At 41.4% G+C, this 19,908-nt stretch overlaps 8 protein-coding genes across 17 annotated transcripts in view; 5 read left to right on the top strand and 3 right to left on the bottom strand.

Moving 5' to 3' along the window:
• pyd (zonula occludens-like protein polychaetoid) overlaps nucleotides 1-4,932 on the top strand; it is a 112,780-nt gene extending 107,848 nt beyond the window's left edge. For all 9 annotated transcript variants that reach the window (XM_089256409.1, XM_089256411.1, XM_089256410.1 and 6 more), the window contains 2 exons: nucleotides 635-2,829; nucleotides 3,977-4,932. In XM_089256409.1, the coding sequence (XP_089112535.1) occupies nucleotides 635-2,829; nucleotides 3,977-4,200 (2,419 nt within the window). In that variant the 3' untranslated portion in view covers nucleotides 4,201-4,932. The remainder of the gene's footprint in view (nucleotides 1-634; nucleotides 2,830-3,976) is intronic.
• Nucleotides 4,933-5,078: 146 nt separating this feature from the next.
• On the bottom strand, nucleotides 5,079-7,951 carry LOC115564502 (armadillo-like helical domain-containing protein 3). Its single transcript, XM_030388888.2, has 6 exons — nucleotides 7,756-7,951; nucleotides 7,498-7,705; nucleotides 6,987-7,440; nucleotides 6,516-6,890; nucleotides 5,873-6,453; nucleotides 5,079-5,817 (listed from the first exon to the last, which is right to left on the bottom strand). The coding sequence occupies exons 1-6, from the start codon at nucleotides 7,807-7,809 to the stop codon at nucleotides 5,408-5,410; spliced, it is 2,082 nt and encodes a 693-aa protein (XP_030244748.1). The 5' UTR covers nucleotides 7,810-7,951; the 3' UTR covers nucleotides 5,079-5,407.
• Nucleotides 7,952-8,050: 99 nt separating this feature from the next.
• On the top strand, nucleotides 8,051-9,109 carry LOC115564507 (ubiquitin-conjugating enzyme E2 N). The gene has a single exon (XM_030388894.2). It carries the CDS (start codon nucleotides 8,305-8,307, stop codon nucleotides 8,758-8,760), a length of 456 nt encoding a protein of 151 aa, XP_030244754.1. The 5' UTR covers nucleotides 8,051-8,304; the 3' UTR covers nucleotides 8,761-9,109.
• A 307-nt stretch (nucleotides 9,110-9,416) lies between these two features.
• On the top strand, nucleotides 9,417-10,698 carry IscU (Iron-sulfur cluster assembly enzyme). Its single transcript, XM_030388893.2, has 3 exons — nucleotides 9,417-9,627; nucleotides 9,824-10,332; nucleotides 10,392-10,698. The coding sequence occupies exons 1-2, from the start codon at nucleotides 9,541-9,543 to the stop codon at nucleotides 10,199-10,201; spliced, it is 465 nt and encodes a 154-aa protein (XP_030244753.1). The 5' UTR covers nucleotides 9,417-9,540; the 3' UTR covers nucleotides 10,202-10,332; nucleotides 10,392-10,698.
• On the bottom strand, nucleotides 10,686-11,950 carry LOC115564508 (vasotab). The gene is made up of 3 exons (XM_030388895.2): nucleotides 11,647-11,950; nucleotides 10,895-11,089; nucleotides 10,686-10,836 (listed from the first exon to the last, which is right to left on the bottom strand). The coding sequence occupies exons 1-3, from the start codon at nucleotides 11,672-11,674 to the stop codon at nucleotides 10,778-10,780; spliced, it is 282 nt and encodes a 93-aa protein (XP_030244755.1). The 5' UTR covers nucleotides 11,675-11,950; the 3' UTR covers nucleotides 10,686-10,777.
• Nucleotides 11,951-12,851: 901 nt separating this feature from the next.
• On the top strand, nucleotides 12,852-14,780 carry LOC115564505 (uncharacterized). 2 transcript variants are annotated; one of them, XM_030388892.2, is made up of 3 exons: nucleotides 12,852-12,997; nucleotides 13,085-13,652; nucleotides 13,731-14,780. In XM_030388892.2, exons 2-3 carry the CDS (start codon nucleotides 13,091-13,093, stop codon nucleotides 13,985-13,987), a joined length of 819 nt encoding a protein of 272 aa, XP_030244752.1. In that variant the 5' UTR covers nucleotides 12,852-12,997; nucleotides 13,085-13,090; the 3' UTR covers nucleotides 13,988-14,780. The 2 variants fall into 2 exon arrangements, with proteins under 2 accessions (XP_030244752.1, XP_030244751.1); XM_030388891.2 differs by having other exon boundaries at nucleotides 12,865-13,652.
• Nucleotides 14,781-14,817: 37 nt separating this feature from the next.
• Nucleotides 14,818-15,915, bottom strand: LOC115564504 (S-formylglutathione hydrolase). Its single transcript, XM_030388890.2, has 2 exons — nucleotides 15,806-15,915; nucleotides 14,818-15,753 (listed from the first exon to the last, which is right to left on the bottom strand). The coding sequence occupies exon 2, from the start codon at nucleotides 15,748-15,750 to the stop codon at nucleotides 14,893-14,895; it is 858 nt and encodes a 285-aa protein (XP_030244750.1). The 5' UTR covers nucleotides 15,751-15,753; nucleotides 15,806-15,915; the 3' UTR covers nucleotides 14,818-14,892.
• Nucleotides 15,916-15,933: 18 nt separating this feature from the next.
• On the top strand, nucleotides 15,934-17,432 carry mdlc (RING finger protein mdlc). The gene is made up of 3 exons (XM_030388889.2): nucleotides 15,934-16,183; nucleotides 16,252-16,987; nucleotides 17,048-17,432. The coding sequence occupies exons 1-3, from the start codon at nucleotides 16,072-16,074 to the stop codon at nucleotides 17,280-17,282; spliced, it is 1,083 nt and encodes a 360-aa protein (XP_030244749.1). The 5' UTR covers nucleotides 15,934-16,071; the 3' UTR covers nucleotides 17,283-17,432.
• The last annotated feature ends 2,476 nt before the right edge of the window (nucleotides 17,433-19,908 follow it).

Consider the following 19,908-nt stretch of genomic DNA (forward strand, 5'->3'; position numbering starts at 1 on the left):
CAAATACAGTTCTACGTAGTATCCACTATCTTATGCTAGACATTTTCTCTCTTTACATACACTTTATCATAATTTATACTCATGCTGCGAGTATTTCTCCATTCTGAACTATTTTCTATAGACTTTCAAGAAGGTTTTGGGTTCAATTAATTAAATACTACATAAAATAATGATTAAGCTTTAAAAAAAAACAACAACAACAACAAAAAAACTAACTACTAATTGACTTTTAGTACTCTCATAAACGTTGCTTGAGTTTAATACATAAACATGGTAAATGGTTACATTTATGAACAAAATATCTACAAATTTGGTTATTTTGCAAAATCTAATAAGTATTTATTTTACTTATTTAAGTATATATTTATGAACCTTTTGATATGCGCTTGTGTGTGTTTTTTGCGAAAGATTTGCAGAAAGTCGCGAAAGTCGCGAGTTTTCAGGGCATTCGGAACATTCTTAGAGACAAATGTAGAAATGCTGGCTTATAAACCGAATGCAAATGTTTTATGGGCCACCTCGAAAGCGATTCTCTCTTATTGAAGAACCATTCCTTAGTTTCCATAACCAGGTTTATCCCTAAATAAACAAAAACTTTCTGCTAACCCCCATAAAAACCATTCAAAAACTCTAGCGAAATGGAGCCGTACGATGCGCGCTATGATGATTATTATGCCATGCCGCCACCAGCAGCACCGGGTCACCCGCACCCGCACCGGCACTCCCAGCCGTATCCGCATCAAATGCAACGCTCCCGATCCGCTCCCCGATATCCCAATGAGCGGCCACCGCACGCCCAAGATCCCAACTACTACAGCCACTACGGTACAGGCAGTCGTGGCTACAGAGGCCACGAAATGCAGCCCTACTACGACGATCAGGGCATGGAGCTGGCTCAGCCGCCGCCCCTGCCGCCGCACAAGAAGAAGAAGTCGGTGCTGAAGAGTCCGCTGGCAGCGCTGAAGAATGCGCTGATCAAGACAACGCGCCCGCTGCGTCGCATGAACAGCATGGTGGAGCCGGAGCGCAAGCCGAAGGGACTGCGGCGACAGCAATCGATGCTGGAGCGTGGCGTACAGCGGCCCTACTACCCGGACGAGTATCCCACTTATCCGGCGGGCTTTGAGGAGCGACCACCGCTGCCGCCGCCAGGCGATCCGTACTATCGCACGCACTATCCGCAGCAGGAGATGATGAACAGCACGTACCAGAACCTGGAGAGTGAGGATATCTATGGCAATATTGCCGGTCCAGTGCACCGCATGCCGCAGCAGCAGCAGCAGCCGCCGGACAACGGCTACGGCAGCTATGAACAGTACGATCTGTATGCGAATCGCGCTTGCATTGACCTGGAGCGGCGCCAGGCAGAGGCCGCTGCAGTGAGCGGGCGGAGCGGACGACGCATTGTACGCCGGCACAGCACCACGACGGCAGACCGCGGGGGTGCAGCAGCTTCCGGCCGACGCCACATGCCGCAGCATCCCGGCAACGGCTACGAACAGCAACAGGCGCACGACATTTACCAGACCCGCCAGGGGGCGTACATGATGCCCGAGCAGCGGCGGGCGCCCAACTCAGAGGTCATGACACGACGTCGCTTCTATCCGGGCGCCGCCAATGAGCAGGGCGAGGAGCCAGTGGAGCCCATGTATCAGTCGCGACGGGAAATGCAGCGCGAAATGCAGCGCAACCATCTGTATCAGTCGAAGCGAGAGATGCAGGAGCGGATCATTCAGGGCAAGCGGGACATGGAACGGGAGCTGAGTGCGCAGAGCAGCAGCCAGTCCGAGCGCAGCGACGATCGCTCCGAGCGTTCCGGCGATGGCAACTATCACTCGAGGCGGGAGGCGACGCGCAGTCAGCTACGGGAGCAGATCTATCAGACGCGGCGCGAGGCATTGGACAGCATGGCTGAGCCCATCTATGTGAGCAAGCGGGACGTGGGACGGCCGGCGCCCATTTACGAGACGCGCGAGGAGAGCATCATGCAATCCCGTGAGAACGAAACGGATGAGAAGAAGGAGAAGGAGTGTAAGACGGAGCAGGTGCAGGTCGAGATCAATGCACAGCCGGAGGAGGCGCCGGATAGCACGTTGAGTCGCTCGGACCTGCAGAAGTCCTCGGACACGGTCATTGAGAATACATTGACTGCCGGAGCGGGTCAAGCGCCGCTGGTGCAAGACGAAATCGACGCGGACGAAGAGGCGAACGAGGCAGACTCCTCAGCAGAGCCCACAGAGCCACCCACGGCCATTGAGAGCAACCAGCACAACGAGGGCATGTTGGCCAGCGAGACGCAACAGAACATGTCGGATGATGTGTTCGAGGCCGCCGATCAGGTCACCCCGCTGCCCCAGGCGGCGGATCACGCTGCCATCGGTGTCGCCTCGCCGCGTGCTCTGCGTGCGCCCTTCCACATTTCCAACATCTTGAAGAGAACAGCGCCGCCGCCCAGTTCGCCCAGAGCCGACAGCTGCACCTCCATTGAGACGCAGTACACCTCGCAGGCTAGTCTCCCGGTGGGACCTCCAAATGCCACCAGCACGCCCTTCAGCAGCAGCATGTCGCTCCCGATTGCGGGTCCAGTGCCAGCCAATGGCAATGGCAATGGCAATGCGGGTCCCTTTCCCAGTATGCCGCGCGAGCCGAGCACCACGCGCGGCTTCTTCGATAGCAGCGGTGGCACGCTGGCGGACAAGCTGTGGCATGTCTCGCTCCAGATACCGCCGGGCGCCATTCCCGCCGGCGTGCGTCAAGAGATCTACTTCACGGTCAGCGATCCCCGCATGGGACAGGCCGTAGGCGGACCGCCGCTCGACATGGAAAATGGTTGGTCCACTAGCTTTTTCTACACTCTCGTATTGCTCGTACTGCTCGTATTGTTCGTATTGTGTTGTACCTCCTCCACTACCACCTATTGCAACTACAGCAACAGCAATAAGCAACAACAGCAACAACAACAACAGCAACTACAGCTACAACCAGCAACAACTATTTACTAAAGCAAATTCACAAGTTTCTATTATTGTTTCATTTTTTTTATATTTTTTTATTTTCGTATTTTGCTTGCAAATCACTTATTTCTTTTATAATAATTAATACATGCAAAAATTACTCATACCATATGATATGAGTTCTGGAAGAGTTTCCTGTTGTATTGTTACTGTAGCTATATAACTATTGAATGTATATAATTTCATTTATGTACGTAAAGCTAACTCTGTAGTTGCTTGCACTAACACTTATATATGGGTTATTTGTTTATACTAATTGCTGAAAAGGTATGTTCATAAATGCTTTATATAAGTGTACTAACTTTTTGATATACATGCATACATATCTCGTCGCATATTCATTTCTTAAATTTACAAACATTTTGAATTATAATATATGTTTGTATTATTATTATTATTATTATTATTACATATTACATATTTTTCTTTCATACATATTTATTATTTTAAATATAATTTTCTTTAAATTAAAGTTTCGTAAATAAAGATATATTGCATATAAAGTAAAAAAAAAGTTATAAATATGCATATATATATTTTGTAAAATATTAAAATATTTTCTACAGCAAATCATTGATAAAATGTCATGATACATACATATATGTATATATATATGCAATAATAAAATATAATAATTAAATAGTATACCAATAATGCACGAATATGTTGATATTTATGCACCTAATCTTTTTAATTGTTGTTAAAACCATATTATAATATCTACAAGTATTTCTCCTAAATCTATCAATTTCCTCCCCTCCTAAAGATAAATGTTATGCTACACCCTTCTATATATTTCTCTTACTACACTAGCCCTTTAACACTTAGAAACACACAAATCTCTCTTGTTATTTTGCTGCTTCTCAAAAGCAATTACACACACCAACACAAGCATCTGCAATCGGCTTTTATGACATATACCGATGAGATAAGTCTTAATCAATGTCTAATATTCCCCGCAGGTGAAACGATGCTATCGCCACTTGTCATGTGCGGGCCGCAGGGCCTTGAATTTCTGGTGCCCGTGACGCTCAATATACCCCACTGTGCCGGACGGACTGCATCATTGGGACTGGCGCTGAAGGCGACGGACAGCGAGAAGAATCTACATACCGAATGGGATAATATTGACTTGCCCAGCAATGCGGCTGCCCACACAGTGTCCGTCAAGGTGGACCACTTCTAGACAGTTAGTTATAGCACATTACGTATCCTCATCAACAGGTCCACATGCATATTACACACAATTACATGAACCGCTCTATAATCATATACAATATTCTCAATTGTAAATAAAACCATCTGAATTATATTTAAGCCACAATTCCAAGACAAGCGCGCAACAAATAAACGAAACTTAGGCATTGATTAGAAAAAGATTAATTTAATTGAAATTCTATTTGTTAATTGTGCCTTTGAGTGATTGAATGCTTCTGAGCCAAGTGTCGTATAAATAATATAAGAAAACGAGCTAAATTTAATCAAATAAAATAAAAAATATAAATAAAAATAAATAAATAAAACGAAGAAATTTGTATAAAAAAAATTAGCTATAGTTTGATAAAAACAATGTATATTTTAATGAAATTTATTTACCCTATTATTGTATGTAATTTACAAACATTGCATTATTGTAATCGAATTTTGATATTTTATTCTATGTAATTTGCGAATTGTTTTTTACCTACGATCCGTTTTAGTGCATTGCAAATGTTGTATACAAACGAAAAACTCTTATAAATCGTGTAACTACGCTTAGACTAAGAAATTGCCTATATAGCCAACAAAAAAAAAATATATATATACATATATAAATATATATACTATGTATCCAAAATGACTTTTTGTATGCAAAGAAATAAAATCACTTTGAAGCTTGGGAATAAATAAAGCAGCCACAGCAAATATAAACAATAAATTGTTTTAAAATGTTTCTTTATAAAACAAGAATTGTAATTATTATTTGTATTATTTAACTAAAAATTTGTATTTCCTACCATTTCTTAAAGACCTATAATTAAAATTTGAAAAATGTTCCTAGATAGTTAAATGTAAAATGCGCTCTTTGAAAATGTAGACAAATATGGGGAATATATTTTAAATACATTTATAATGATAAATAGTAGCGTAGGCATATATGTACGTATATATGTACATACATGCATATATAGGTTTATTTATTATGTATTATTTGTATATATGTCTATGTATAAGTGTATAAATTTATGTATAAGTGCACTGCTCGACAACGAAAATTAACAAAAGCTCGCAAAAGCACTTTTAATCTTATAGATTACATAGAGTTATGCTTCCAGAGATTGAATAATTAGGTTTTACAATTACATAACTAAACGCCAGGAAACAATTTTAACAGTCTTGGAGTCTATGGGCTCCTACGTGGATGGCGTGGTTGTTGGCGTCGATGCGGTAACAGCCGTTGTCAGCAGTACCTCCTGCTCGGGTATAACGGACACAGCCTCCTTAACGTAGCCATAGATATGTTTGCGCGTATCATTGACCACATCGCGCACCATGGCCTGAAAGAAACTGCTGTGCAGCGGTGCCTCGGCGTATCGTTCGTACTGATCGAGCGAGTCCTGCAGTTTTAATGTAAGGTCATAATTTTTCCGAACGACATCAAGTATTTGTTCCTCTGTTGGCGTGGACAAGCCCTGCTCGGCCAGCCATTCCTTGATTTTGTTTTGAAAGTGCTTAACAATGGCGAGTATATTCACAAGAGCATTCAAGAGTTTGATAACGTCGTCCTTGTACTCGCACTCCGGCATTGTTGTGTAGCGCAAAACTAGAACGAATCTTAGATAAAGCTGAGTTTCAAGCATTGGCATTTCTTGACCTACCCATGGCATGGATTTCCGTAAAGACTTTCTCCTCACGATTCAGCTCGTAATAGAGCTCGTCGTAGCTGTTCGTTGTGGCCAGGAATGTGTCGCCGTATGTAATGAACAGATTGAAGATGTTGACCACCTGCAGTGATAAGTGGAATATATTGCACTTTTTGACCAGCGTCTGCTCCTGATTGACCAGAAAGCGCAACAGGCCAATCAAGGCCGACCACAGCTCCTTCCAAGGATAATTCAGACGAACACGGCAACGTTTCTGATAACATAGAATGCGATGAATGACTCCAATGCACAGCAAATACAGCTCCATGGGGAACTTCTTCATTAAATGCGAGACAATGAACTCCACCAGCAAATCGAGTAATGTGGCAGCGAGAGGCTGCGATTTGCCTACGCGATCCACATTTAGCTTGCGATGGCGCATTTGGGCACGATGCAGCATCACCTTAAATGTTAAGTTGCTGTCGTGCATCATTGAGTTGGCATACTGATCCTCCGATATGCAAGTGAGTATCAGAAAGCAGAGCTTCAGATTGGCAATGCTCGATTCGTTTTTGTTATCTTGCATCACAATCGAACTGAAAAAGCGTACCAAAAGACTTAGCGGGGATCGCTTAACTGATATTAAGGCTTGAGTTACCAATATTGAAAAACGGCCACGAGCAGGTTTGTCGGATACTGAGTCATGTCTATGATGGGTGCGTTGGCCAGGTCAGGCGTTGGCTGCGTCAGACTCAATGTGTTGCTCGGCGATGGCGGTGCACTCGACTCCGTCTGTGGGTGAGCCAGTGTTGTGATGAAATTGCGGTTGAGATGCACTGCTTCATAAAGGGCGAGCAGTAGGCCATTGTTAGCCTTGATCTGCTGCACACGCTCACAGCCCTCGTCTGATACAAACATGTTGCCAACCATGCTTGAAAGCGACGAGAACCACGAAGAGGATTGCACGTTGTTCAAACTCTGAATGTACTGGCGGCAAAAATCAATCAGCGACTGTGAGATCATTTGACCATATCTACGAAAAAATTGATAAAGGGTCATAATACCAAACATTCCTTATCGCACATATTCTAGTAATTATTTGCGAGTAGAGCATTAACTGATTATTTACCCATTCAATGCGAGCTCGTCGGCCAAAATGGAGAGCTGCACCACATATGGATTCGTTGCCTCGTGTTTGCGATAGTTCACCAGGATGGTAAGTAGTATAACAATATCGTGGCCATGTTGGGCGCGAAACGTGGGGTCGCTTAGCAAGCGTACAAATGCATCGAACAGGCTGTGCATCATGAGGTACTCGAAAAGCACATTCTGCCCAACATCCGTGCCAGTCACCAGCACCAGCAATAGTTTAAGGCACATGAACCGGGCGTTCTCTGTGACGTCGCCAAGCAGAATGCGATTGCAGTATTGCATTAGCAGCTTCAGCCATTCATCCATTGTCTCGTGGCCAAAGATCTCGTTCAATATGTTCGAGCTGGCATCCGTATTGCACTTTCTGAATATGCCATAGAAGAGCGAGCATAATGTCTGAAGACTGTTGCACAGACGTTTGGGATGATCCTCTAGAGTAGTTAAAGGGGTGTTTCTAGATCTCTTCATTTAAGTATTGCAGCTCTTACCCCTTGAGGTGTCCAGCATTTCGATGCATTTCTGGAATAACGTATTCAGATTCGGTTTAACCACTTGCAGCTGTTCGTTGTTTAGTTTGCTGATTTGGTCCTCCAGGGATTCGAAATTAGGCTGCAGTAGAAAGAACTCGTTCCAGAACTCTGGACTATCAACGCTGGGATCCTCTCCGCGGCAAAGCAACTCATAAATGTAAACAACCTACAAAATGAAAATATCAAAGATGTCCGATATATCATATTCGTGCAAACCTTTTCTTTTGGACGTTTCGTGGAACCGCTGCCGCTCCGTTTTCGTGACGTCATCGTATTAGTCAATTTGTTAAACTCTGGAATAATTCAACAATTCGTTGTGGGTGTCAGCTAGGAGTGATTGTCAGGCTTTTGTTGCTACTCTTGCTGGTAGTTTCACATCAGCGCCGTCATTTAATACACGCTCATTCCAATGAATGGGATTGAAACGTGTAGGCAATGTTGATTTGAGCTAACACTTACCAACACTGCTCGGCCAGCTGTTGTGCAAGTTCATTTCAATTTCGGAACTAGATTTCTGTTCAGGTTTTAGGGACACAGGCAAGTTTTCTTTTATACAACGCTCGATCAAACTTATAAATCATAGTTTTATAGCGGAACATTGTAATACTCCTATGTTCGCAATAATTATTCGTAGTTAGACAGGTGCAAGAAAGTTACTCATTCGCTGAACACACACTTCAAAAGGCGAATATCTTCTTGTCGTTCTTAACAACAGAAACGACAGCAAGAACTTGGACTAAAAAAAGAATAAAAGAAGGTCAAAACATGTCCAGTCTGCCACGTCGCATCATCAAGGAGACGCAACGCTTGATGCAAGAGCCGGTGCCCGGGATCAATGCGATTCCTGATGAAAACAATGCACGGTATTTCCATGTAGTTGTCGCCGGTCCCAACGATTCGCCCTTTGAGGGCGGCGTCTTCAAATTGGAGCTTTTCCTGCCCGAGGACTATCCCATGTCGGCGCCCAAGGTGCGTTTCATTACAAAGATCTACCATCCCAATATCGATCGCCTTGGCCGCATTTGCTTGGACGTGCTAAAGGACAAATGGAGTCCGGCTTTGCAAATTCGTACCATACTATTGTCGATTCAGGCGCTACTCAGCGCGCCCAATCCCGACGATCCCTTGGCCAACGATGTGGCGGAGCTCTGGAAGGTAAACGAGGCCGAGGCCATACGCAATGCACGCGAATGGACACAGAAATATGCTGTCGAAGACTGAAGCAGCGACAGCCCTTCGTGCTCTTATATCTCCTTGCGTGCTGGCTGCCGGCGGAATGGGAGGCATATCAGCCAACTTCTTTCTATTTTTTAGGGATGGGCAGTTCATCCTTCGTCCCACAAACAACGCAAAGCTAAACAACAACAAAACCGGTAAAAATAAGAAGAGAGAATGAAACATTTTTATAACACATTTTTTTTTTTTGTATATTTAAATAAGTCAATGCCGAAGATATGGAGATGGCGATAACAATGAAAATATAATAATAATGCTATAATCAACGAAACATTGCAAAATTCTATGTGAACGAATGTCTTATTTAAGCTCAATCAATAAATTTTATGTTTAATATCTCAATTTGTAATTCATTTCATCATGGAGTGGTGGGGATATCTGTGTATTGCTAAATTTAAAGGTTCGCGACCAAGTAAACAATGGAAATTCAGCCTAAACAAAAGCAATGATTAAATGCCAAACAAGAAATCATTTAATATCAAATAACATGTGTACGTATTTACACACACACATGCATATATATGTATGCACATACAGACGCATGAACTCATACACAAAAGGAAAAATATTTTGGTTCTAGAAACCATGAACGAACGATTAAAGCTTCTTGTTACCGTTCTCGATTACAACAGTAAGTAGTTCATTGAGCTGGTTCGATATAAATTACGCAGCAATCAGTGTGTTTTTGTTCCTGCTCGTGCTACAATTTCACAATTATTTTTTTGAACTCTGTTGCTTTGTGAAAAGTAAATTTTTGGAATAAATATGTCTTTCATTAAGAAATCCTCGCGTCTTCTGCAATCCCAGCTGCGTCGGGTGCAGAGCGTGCCAATAGCTTTATACCATGAAAATGTAAGTTTTAATAAAAAATGTTTGCCGCATGAAATTCCCTTTCGTAATATGTTTTATACTATAAATACATATATACACACGCATATGTATGTACATATATACATATATAATCACATTAACGATTTGTTTTCATTTTCTTTAGCACGCGGCAAGATAAAAATTACGTGCTGATAACTGAGTTCGCTTTTAATTACAGGTAGTCGAGCACTACGAAAATCCACGCAACGTGGGCTCGTTGGACAAGAAGGATGTAAGGGTTGGCACTGGACTCGTTGGAGCACCCGCCTGTGGGGATGTTATGAAACTGCAGATCAAAGTCGATGAGAATGGCAAGATCATTGATGCCAAATTTAAGACATTTGGCTGCGGTTCGGCCATCGCCAGTAGCTCATTGGCCACGGAGTGGGTGAAGGGCAAGTCCATCGACGAGGCGGGCAAGCTAAAGAATACAGATATTGCCAAGGAGCTGCGTCTGCCGCCTGTGAAGCTACATTGCTCCATGCTGGCAGAGGATGCCATCAAAGCCGCCTTAGCTGACTATAAAGTCAAGCAGCAGAAGAATGAGTCGAATTAAATGCAAATACTCAAGTTACATACAAATAGTAGATATGATAACCCAATAAGAGTTATCAATATTAGAAAACCGATATACATATATATACAGTTATTTTGCATTGAGTTTTAGATTATTATGAATGTGGCTGTGTAAGTAGTTATATAAGTGGTCAGAGAATTCATACTTATGTAGAGTTCTTCATTTGCAGTTTGTGAGATTTGGGATTCAGAAACTGAACAATAAGGTCTAGCTGGAACTGATCCTAATTGAACGATCTGTGAATATGTGTGTGTGCGTGCGCTTTGGAGTGACTGGACCCCATCTGAACGGTCATGGAATATGTGTTTGTCTTAGAGGGTAGCTAATACTGATGGACGCTGGCTACTTATCTAAATTTTTTTTGTGAATGGACAATATGCTTGCAGTGTGGATGGAAGCCAATTAAATTTTGTAGTTATGCAAAATTCAAGCTTAATTAATAATCAATTAAATGTTTAAACGATCTGAATATAAAATGCGTTTATTGATCTTGTTAATATACATTATATGCTGATTTTCCCATTTTCATTTGCAAAGGTTCGTTAATCGTGATTCTTATGATAGACGCACGCTAACTCCGCCGCCGCACTCGCCCTTTGACTTGACCTCGAATGCTGAAAGTTAAAGATTTTATTTAAATCTCAATAGGAAATAATTTCGAAAAGAACTCACGATCGTCCGCGTGCTGGCAGTTGTAGTTGGCCATGACGCAGGAGCTGCCGAAAGTTAAGAGACGCTCCTTGCTGCCGTTCTTGGCCTTGGCACAAACGGGCTCGTAATCATCTCCGCAGGCGCGAGCACAGCTATTGACCACCTTCTTCGAGTCCTTGGCCGGGCTGGCGAGTACGAATGCCAACAGGCACAGAGCTAATCGGCAGTAAAACAAAATACATTATTATACATACATACGTAATACTCTTTTGATATATCATATATACATGTAGGTATACCTAGACTACTTTTGCTAATCTTAAAAATTGGTTAGGTCAGTTTGGTCTGAACTGCAATCTTTATATGTACATATATGTATGTGCACTATATTAAAGCTTATAAGTTATATTTACTGGGGGATTTCATTATCGCAGAAAAAATGTACAAGTATTAACTGGGATACTATAGAAATGCTATAGGATTATTGAAATCGTTTTTATTTCGCTCGTAGGCCTTTCAATTCTATACAAGCTCGTTGATTATATTTTTAATACTCAACACTTATCTAACATTTCTATTTTACATCTAAGATATGTACGTATATATGTACCTCCTCGAATTGTTCTAAAGGAATTTGTTGCTTTAAAATAGTACATTTGTACTCTTTCGCTATTTTCGCCATTTAAACACGGCTGTCAACAAATGATGGTATACAACTTATAATTATAACGAACGCCCCGATTATGGACGTTATGTAGTAAATAGTCACTTACCCAGAATGGTAAACAGAGCGAAACGCATTTTTTATACTTCCAGTATTCCAAAAGTTTTAGAGTAAAAAATAAGCAAAATTTGGCACAAACCGGCTTTGAGTCGAGCTAGAATAGAACTGAATTCGAGACTGTGAGATTTATCACCTTTATATACACGTCCAGTTCAGAGCGTAGCTTTTGAACAATAGCCGGTGACATACACTCACACACGTACAGGCTGATAGACATGATCACATATTTACATACATATGTATGTATGTGAATGTGTGATGATCGGAATCACTCATCCCACACTCAAATTACAGTGTATTAAAAAGTAGACAAGCTTTGAAGTGCATCGTTATTTGTATGAGTAGGTAAAAATGGCAATGGACGGGGACAACGACAGCGCCCGGGTCGATGAGAACAAATGGGAATTGGAATAGGGGAATGGGCAGCGTCCGAGAGGCACGCGTCGGATGGTGTCATTTAGTTTGAGGCGGTTATGCTGGCCCCTTCCCGTGGCCGACGAGCTGCTATACAGACACTGTTACAAGAAATGTGGACAATTATCAAATTAGCGAATTTAAAAAATATGACAAAAAAGGCAAATAATTAAATTATATACATACATTTAGTATTTCTAATCTAAAGCAACATTAATAGAATATATATACACAAATATATTTGTGTAAATGTGCTTTGAATCTTAATACATAAAATGCAAATTACAAATTTACACACATTTGCATTCTTATCGTGTGCAATAAACGGGAATCTGCCCCTTTGATCTAGTTCACGTGACGTTTCTACGGACCACAAGTAAGTCTCTGCCTTTTATATTGTTGAATTTAATGGAATTGTTGATAATAAACGCTGATTGTTTTTAAGATCTGCTTAAATTCAGTGATGTCAGACCAGTTATTAAACATAATATTCATACGGATTAAATCATAACTGAGGGAAATTAAAGTGCATAATTTCCTTGTTCCTCATAATATATAATTTTTGAAATATGCTCTTTTTAATGCATATGCATGTATGTATGTGGCAAGTCCATTGAACCTAGAAAACTAATATTTAAAAAACAAACTGATATAATTACAAAGTAACTATAAAATATTCGAAAAGAGCTTATTTCATCTAAATAACGCGATTCAACTATCACAGATTCAAGGAATCAGTAAATCAACCTATCGTTACTGAAAATCGATATGTGTGTTGGTATAGCGATGTTTACTCACACCTCTAGTTTTCACAAACTCAATGCGTCATTTCTGGCATTAAACGTTTGCAATTTCACAACAGAAAAGAAAGTTTGTTTTTTAGCTTGATCATAAATTTATAGAACTTAGTAAAATATTTTCAAAAGGTAAAGTACAAGTCAAGGATCTTACGTGAAATTGAGCACATATTAGTAAACATTTTACCTGCTTACAAAAAACTCAAAATAATGGAGGAATACATGAAATTGGTCGCCCAATACAAACGCGATATAAATTCAAACGTTGATGAAAGCAGCTCCGAGAGCGACAGCGACTCATACGTATCAATGGGACAAACGGAGCGCCGAACGTCGGTTAGAGAAACAAAAGAAGTCAATGCGGAGAGCGGAAAGCGCAAGTCTGGAACGGCGCGGCTTCCAACTAGGCGACCAGATCCCAACGTATACAACAGAAATGCATTGCTCGCGCGTGAGAATCGCCGCAAGAAGAAGGCGCACATGGAGGCAGTCGAGAAGGAGTTGAATGAAACGCGTATCACAAACCGATCGTTGCTAAAAGCGCTCAAAAAACAACTGAAGCGCACTCAGAAGCTTGAAAGAGAGTGCCAATTCCTGAAGGATACACTGGGTAACTACAAAGAAAACAAAAATGTAGCCACTCAATTAAATATGGGTATTTCATCACCGAACAACCGAGCCCCGTCGCCGGAGGGCTCCCTGATATCTGCGTATTCGAGCAGCAGCAGCTACGAACCGCCGATGGAGACCGACTCTTACGCAGGCTTCCTGAACGGCGACAATGGTAGTGTAGCCGCCGAGCAATTTGTAAACGAGACACCATCAAGTTCATGGAATGATTTTATTGACGATTTATTAACAGATTATCAGCCCACGCCAGCCTACGAAGATGAGAGCTCCACCCGATTCGTGGAGCAGAGCAGCTTTGACCTGCAGCAGAGCCAGCCATTGGCCATCATTGACGAGCATAGCTATTTCAATAAGTTTGCGGAAGTAGGCCTTTACAACCCTGATTGTGAGTGGAGTCCCAGTCGTACTCCGCCCACGCAGCTGCTGCAAGACGACGAAATCTTGTTCAGCAACGCAGACACAGACATCGAATGTATTGCAAGTCTATAAGTTATAGTTTAAGGTGTTTTTTATTACCTATTCTAAGAAGTTTTAACCATAATTAGATTAAGATATTCGAACGCGCTCTTTTTGTGAATCGATATAATTCTTTCCACATTGACAATCTTAAAACTTTATTAGCTTCGCCCATGGAGATTATGATAGAACGACAGCCCACTGCAGCAGCCCTTTGGCTTCGACGTTTAAAATTTGATTCACACTTTCAGGCGAGTGTGGAGGCGAGTTGGATAATTCATCCAGCGCGCAAATGATTCATTTGAAGGTGGGTTTCCTCGCAGGATCTGCAAAGAGCAAAAGTTCCAAATGAGACTATGATCATCTTTTTGTGCCACTTTTTCAGTTGCGGCCAGAATTTAAGACGAAACTCGAAATCTAACGGATTTCCACAATATATTTTCTTCCATGGCTGAGCCCTAACGGAAGGAGAGTTGCAGGCGTCAAGTGTATTAAATACAAGCAGGCGTTGTTTTTTATTTATTGGTTTTTATAGAATTTCAAAAGTGACAAAATTATACTAATTTATTTGGATTCTGAAATGTTTCAGATGTTTGTTATCGCACAGTCAATGTGAGATTTCATTGATTTTAGTGGACAGTGAGGCTTGGAACACCGGTATGTACTTCTATCATAACTCCTTAAAGGCATATGTTTTGTATATATACCTTCAATTATTATTATTTGTTGATTTTGGAAAGAATTATCGATACGATTTCATCATTATTATGCATTTGTTATTGAGCCCAAATAAAGCTATGACTACACAATATTTGTGACTAAGAAATTTGTTGTTTCTATTGCGTAATGAAATAAAAGATTCGTTTTAGGTATGCGGATTTATATACAGACTTTATTTGCGAGCACAAATTGTTTTATAAATGAGACTCTGAACACATTTAAGCCTTTAGCAACTTGGCATGGTATTCAATATGCTCGGCCACAAAGGTTGCTATATAGAAGTAGCTGTGGTCGTATCCCTCTCGTTGCTTGAATATAGTCTGGATGTGGTCGTTGGGGGCAGCTGCTGCTAGCAATTTTTCTGGCAGCAGTTGCTGGCCAGCGAGAAAGTTGTCGGCCGATCCCTGATCTATGAACAGCTCCTGAGGTGTGCTGGCGTACTTGGACACCAAGCTGGTGGCATCCCATTGTGCCCAATCGTCCCGGTTGGCGCCCAAATATCCAGTGAAGGCCTTTTGGCCCCATGGGCATTCCGATGGATTGGAAATTGGGGCAAATGCAGACACTGATTGATACAAGCCGGGATTTTTAAGAGCGCAAATCAATGCGCCGTGGCCACCCATGCTATGGCCGAAAATTCCTTTTTTTCCAGGCAGAACCGAGAAATTGGCATTGACCAACTCGGGGAGCTCCTGCGTGACATAGCTATACATCTTGTAGTGCTTGGACCATGGTGCTTCAGTGGCATCCACATAGAAACCGGCACCACTACCGAAATCGTAGGCATCGTCCTGGCCGGGCAGCTCCACTCCACGTGGAGAGGTATCGGGATTTACGACAATGAGGCCTTCTTTTGCTGCCGTTCGTTGGAAGCCGCTCTTCTGCACAAAGTTCTCGTGAGTGCACGTCAAACCGCTCAAAAAGTATAGCACTGGACATTCGGTCTTATCTTCAATTGCCGCTGGTGGCAGGAAGACACCAAAGGTCATGTCACAGTCCAAAACGTTGGAGTGATGTTTGTAGACACGTTGCTCGCCTTCGAAGCATTTTGTGGTCGATACAAGTTCCAGCTTCATCTTCTGCAATCAAACAACTATAGTAAACTGACAATATGTGAAGCAAAATAATTACTTTTATAGTTTGATTTGAAAAAACAAGTTTGTTCTTGGTGCGAATAAGAAATGAACTAACAATTATTCTTTTTTCTATACCGGTACGAGGGATGCCTACTGGTTCCAGGGCGGTTCCATGTTACATTTTGCAGCCCTCAAAATATCTTTGGCTGTGCTGTGAAATGTCACATTGTGCAACACCAAAATATAGCAAAACAATAAACGTAAATAAGCCGGCAGCAATTAGATTACTTACTGCAAATAATTGATATTAACTGCAATATAATGTCTGAGGAGGCACCCAGTACATCTAGTTTTGGCTTTAAGAAGCGGAATGTTAACAGAAGCGCCGGCATGCGGCGAAAGAAAGTCAGCAGCAGCAGCAGCAGTGATTCAGGTGAGTGCGAAATTGGCGCAAATATAAATGAGAAATAAATTTCTAAATAGCAGATATTTCACACACAGCTAAAAATAGCGACGAGGAGTCACATAGTAAAACCAGCGCTCTAGTTCGTGCCGAAAATCGACGAAAACGTACGAATCCCAACTTTCAGAGCACCAAAACAGCGAAACGAAGAGCGGAAGCGGGCGTCGCAGCTGGAAATGTCTCAGACAGCGATTCAGACTCTGCTGGCGATGCCAATGGAGTGCTCGTTGCATATAAATCGAAACGCGAAGCTATACCCAACGGACCGCAAGATCAAGGCGCAACCTCCATAAATGAAGTGGATACCGAACTGGACCGTGATGCCCAGGCAATCCACGCGCGCTCTATCAAAATCAACGAAGAGCTTGAAGGAAAGGCAGACGACAAGATCTACCGCGGCCTCAATAATTATGCGCAGTACTATAAGAAGAAGGACACAGCTGCTGGCAACGCCAGCTCAGGCATGGTACGGAGTGGACCCATACGGGCGCCGGCTCACCTGCGTGCCACTGTCCGTTGGGACTATCAGCCAGACATTTGCAAGGATTACAAAGAGACGGGCTACTGTGGATTTGGCGACAGTTGCAAGTTCTTGCATGATCGCAGTGACTACAAAGCAGGATGGCAACTGGAAATGGATCACGAGGCGCAGCGCAAGGGAGAATGCGATTCGGATGGGGATGATACCAAATACGAGATCCATTCGGATGAGGAGTCTTTGCCATTCAGGTGTTACATATGCAGGGGGAGCTTTGTCAATCCTGTCGTTACCAAGTAGGTGTCCACATATGCGCCTATAATAGACGTATACTAATTAATTCATTTCTGCTTCAGGTGTAAGCATTACTTTTGTGAAAAGTGTGCCTTGGCTCAGTACAAAAAATCGCAGCGTTGCATCATTTGCTCACAGCAAACCAATGGCATATTTAATCCTGCTAAGGAGCTGATAGCTCGTCTCAAAACAGAGCCCATGGAAGATTTAGATGATGATGAAGACAATGACAACAATCATCATGACGATAATAAAGAGCAAAAGGCGGCTATATCCTCGAATAGCGATAGCGATTGATAAGGATATTTTGAAAAGTTTTTAAAGAAGAATGGATTAGAACTGTGTAGAGTAGGATATAATTAAGTTAATAAAAGTCGCTCGAAGTTGGAGCTTTTTATATAAATTATAATTGTTGAAAATTAAAGAAGTTAATTATTATATATATAACTCTTCTAATTTGATTTGCGATCATTTCCATGAAACAAAATCATCTTTAGTTTTCTGCTCTTTTTCTTTTATTTAGGATTTTATGTTTTCCTCTCATTTATTTTCTGTCTTCTCTCCCTCTTCCATTTGCTCTGCTCATTTCCATTCGCTCTTTACTCACATAAGCATCACTGGTTTCCGATCCAATAAAGTTGTTTTTTACGAGTACCTGATTCTCAGTCGGATGCTACTCCATCTTTAATTCAAAGTAGAAAACATTTGTTCATTATTCAATTGGCAAAAGTTTTGGTACTACCGCTTGTTGGACTCATTAGTCTACTGGGAATGGAACCTGCTGGGGCTGATTGCATATTTGGCTTTTCTCGACCTCAAGAGAATGAGAGCGAGAGAGAGAGAGAGAGAGATACAGAGGCAAAAACAACTTGTGCCCGAAAAGAATGCCTTTGCCATTAAGGACAGCAATCAGAAAGCTTTGTAAACTTGTTTGCCTTTCATTGTTCAGCGCATAAAACCGAAATATTGCCAATATTCGCTGCGTGGCGAACAGAGACTAAGCCGCAAATTCTGCCTGCTCGACGCACACAACATACGAGAGGGCATAAGTCCCAAAAACAAAGCCGACAAAAGGAAAATCTATACTTGCTGCAAGCCAGCCGGATGCACACGCACACAAATCACTTTGAGCTGCCCCAAACGTCAAGCCGACGATAGTTCGACGAATTTGCAAACAAAGTTTGTAGAAAAGCGTCTTTTGAATAGCTAATTGCCAAGTCTTGTGGAAGCTTAAGGAGTGAGATGAACTGCGAACGGAAAATAATTAAAAGATCACAAATGTAATTGACGAGTATCCGGGTGTAGATAATATGTAATAACTCTTCCATCTACTTATTCGTTTACGGATTAAAGTGCCATTAACCATGATATAGAATTTACCTTGCACTCGTAATTAATGGAATTTAAAATCATCGCACTTTAACTGCAGATGGGACACAAATAAAAACAAATAAGCCACAGCATCCACAAGTCACGTACTCTCAGTTTTAGCCAATCTATTGGCTCTAATTGAATGACAAAGTCGTGCATGACAAACGAAAGTAAATTGAACGGGCAGAAGATCTCTGTCTCTGAGCGTTGACAGCTCCCATATAATTGGCGACAAATCAGTTTTAATTATTTCAATAAACTCGCATACGTGTTGACTGACACTTAATACTGGTAATTTTTAGTATGATGTCGTTAAAGGTCTCGCACACGTACTCAACTGCAACGTCAACAACATGAGCAGAAGCCATTTTAATAATCGCACTTCAAAATGCCCTTCAATTAGCAAGTGGAATGTGTAGTGCATGTCCTTTCTCTTTCCCTTCCTCTTCTTATCATCCACTTGGCCAATTGTTAAGTAATCAAGCATTAAATATGTTTGACGCGTTCTCGTAACAAGTCTATTCGAGACTCAGTCCTGTGTCATTATTAAACTAATTAGTTAGTGCTTAATTAGCATGAAATTTATAATAAAATAAAATATTGTTAATTTTAAGCATATATTATTTTATATTTATTTTTTGTAGTAAATCTCCACTACTTATATATCTATGTATATATTCATAAAGTACATATGTAATACAATATATAAATATATGTATATATATTACAGAACACATTTCCAGCATCCCTCGCCACCGCTTTCATAGAAGACTAACTGATGCTACGTAAATGTGTTCACGTTGCGTATACGACGCATGGACCGTACATTCCAAATGGTATTTGTGTTTGTTCTCTTATTTATTGGCTTCTAATGTCACTGGCTTTTATCCCCTGGCCAATGTCCGATGGCTCAGCAGCTCACCAGCTCAGCAGCTCAACTTGTCGTTTATTCTGTCAATTATCATTAATTTCGGAATGCTCCTGTCTTCGCCAAGGCTATCGCACCTTTTGCACGCCTCCCCGCTACGTGGCTACGTGGCACGTACGCCGCAGTTAAAATGTCTCTAGCCATATAAATTGTTATTGCTTGAGCGTATAATTTGACTCCCGCTTTGGTCAATGCCTTTAAGAGCCAATGCCAACGCATGGCATATTTGTTGATAGTTTGCGGGGCGTGGCTAGTTATTCACACAGATCTTGTTGATTTATATTCATTGCGTTTTAATGACGGTTTCTGTGTCATTAGCCAAATAGATAACTAAGATATCTCCAAAGACAACACCTAAATATATATGTCTATAATTTTTACAAAGATAGCAGATTTAGAATATATAAGTATATAAAAATTCATTTTAATTTAAGAATATATAAAGATATAGGCCCGCTGACTTTTAAGCCAGGTTAGTCTCAGACATATAGCTTAAAAGCATAATAATTCCTTGTGCTGATTAATATTAAAAATGTTTCGCCAATGCAGAACAACTTTTATAACCAATCTAAAATATCTAACAGAGTTGACGAAGGGGCTAGTACGATTTCAAATTATAATTGA

Source organism: Drosophila navojoa, chromosome 2 (assembly GCF_054131105.1).
Source record: "Drosophila navojoa isolate 15081-1374.11 chromosome 2, UAZ_NAV_1.0, whole genome shotgun sequence".
Classification (NCBI taxonomy): Eukaryota; Metazoa; Arthropoda; class Insecta; order Diptera; family Drosophilidae; genus Drosophila; species Drosophila navojoa.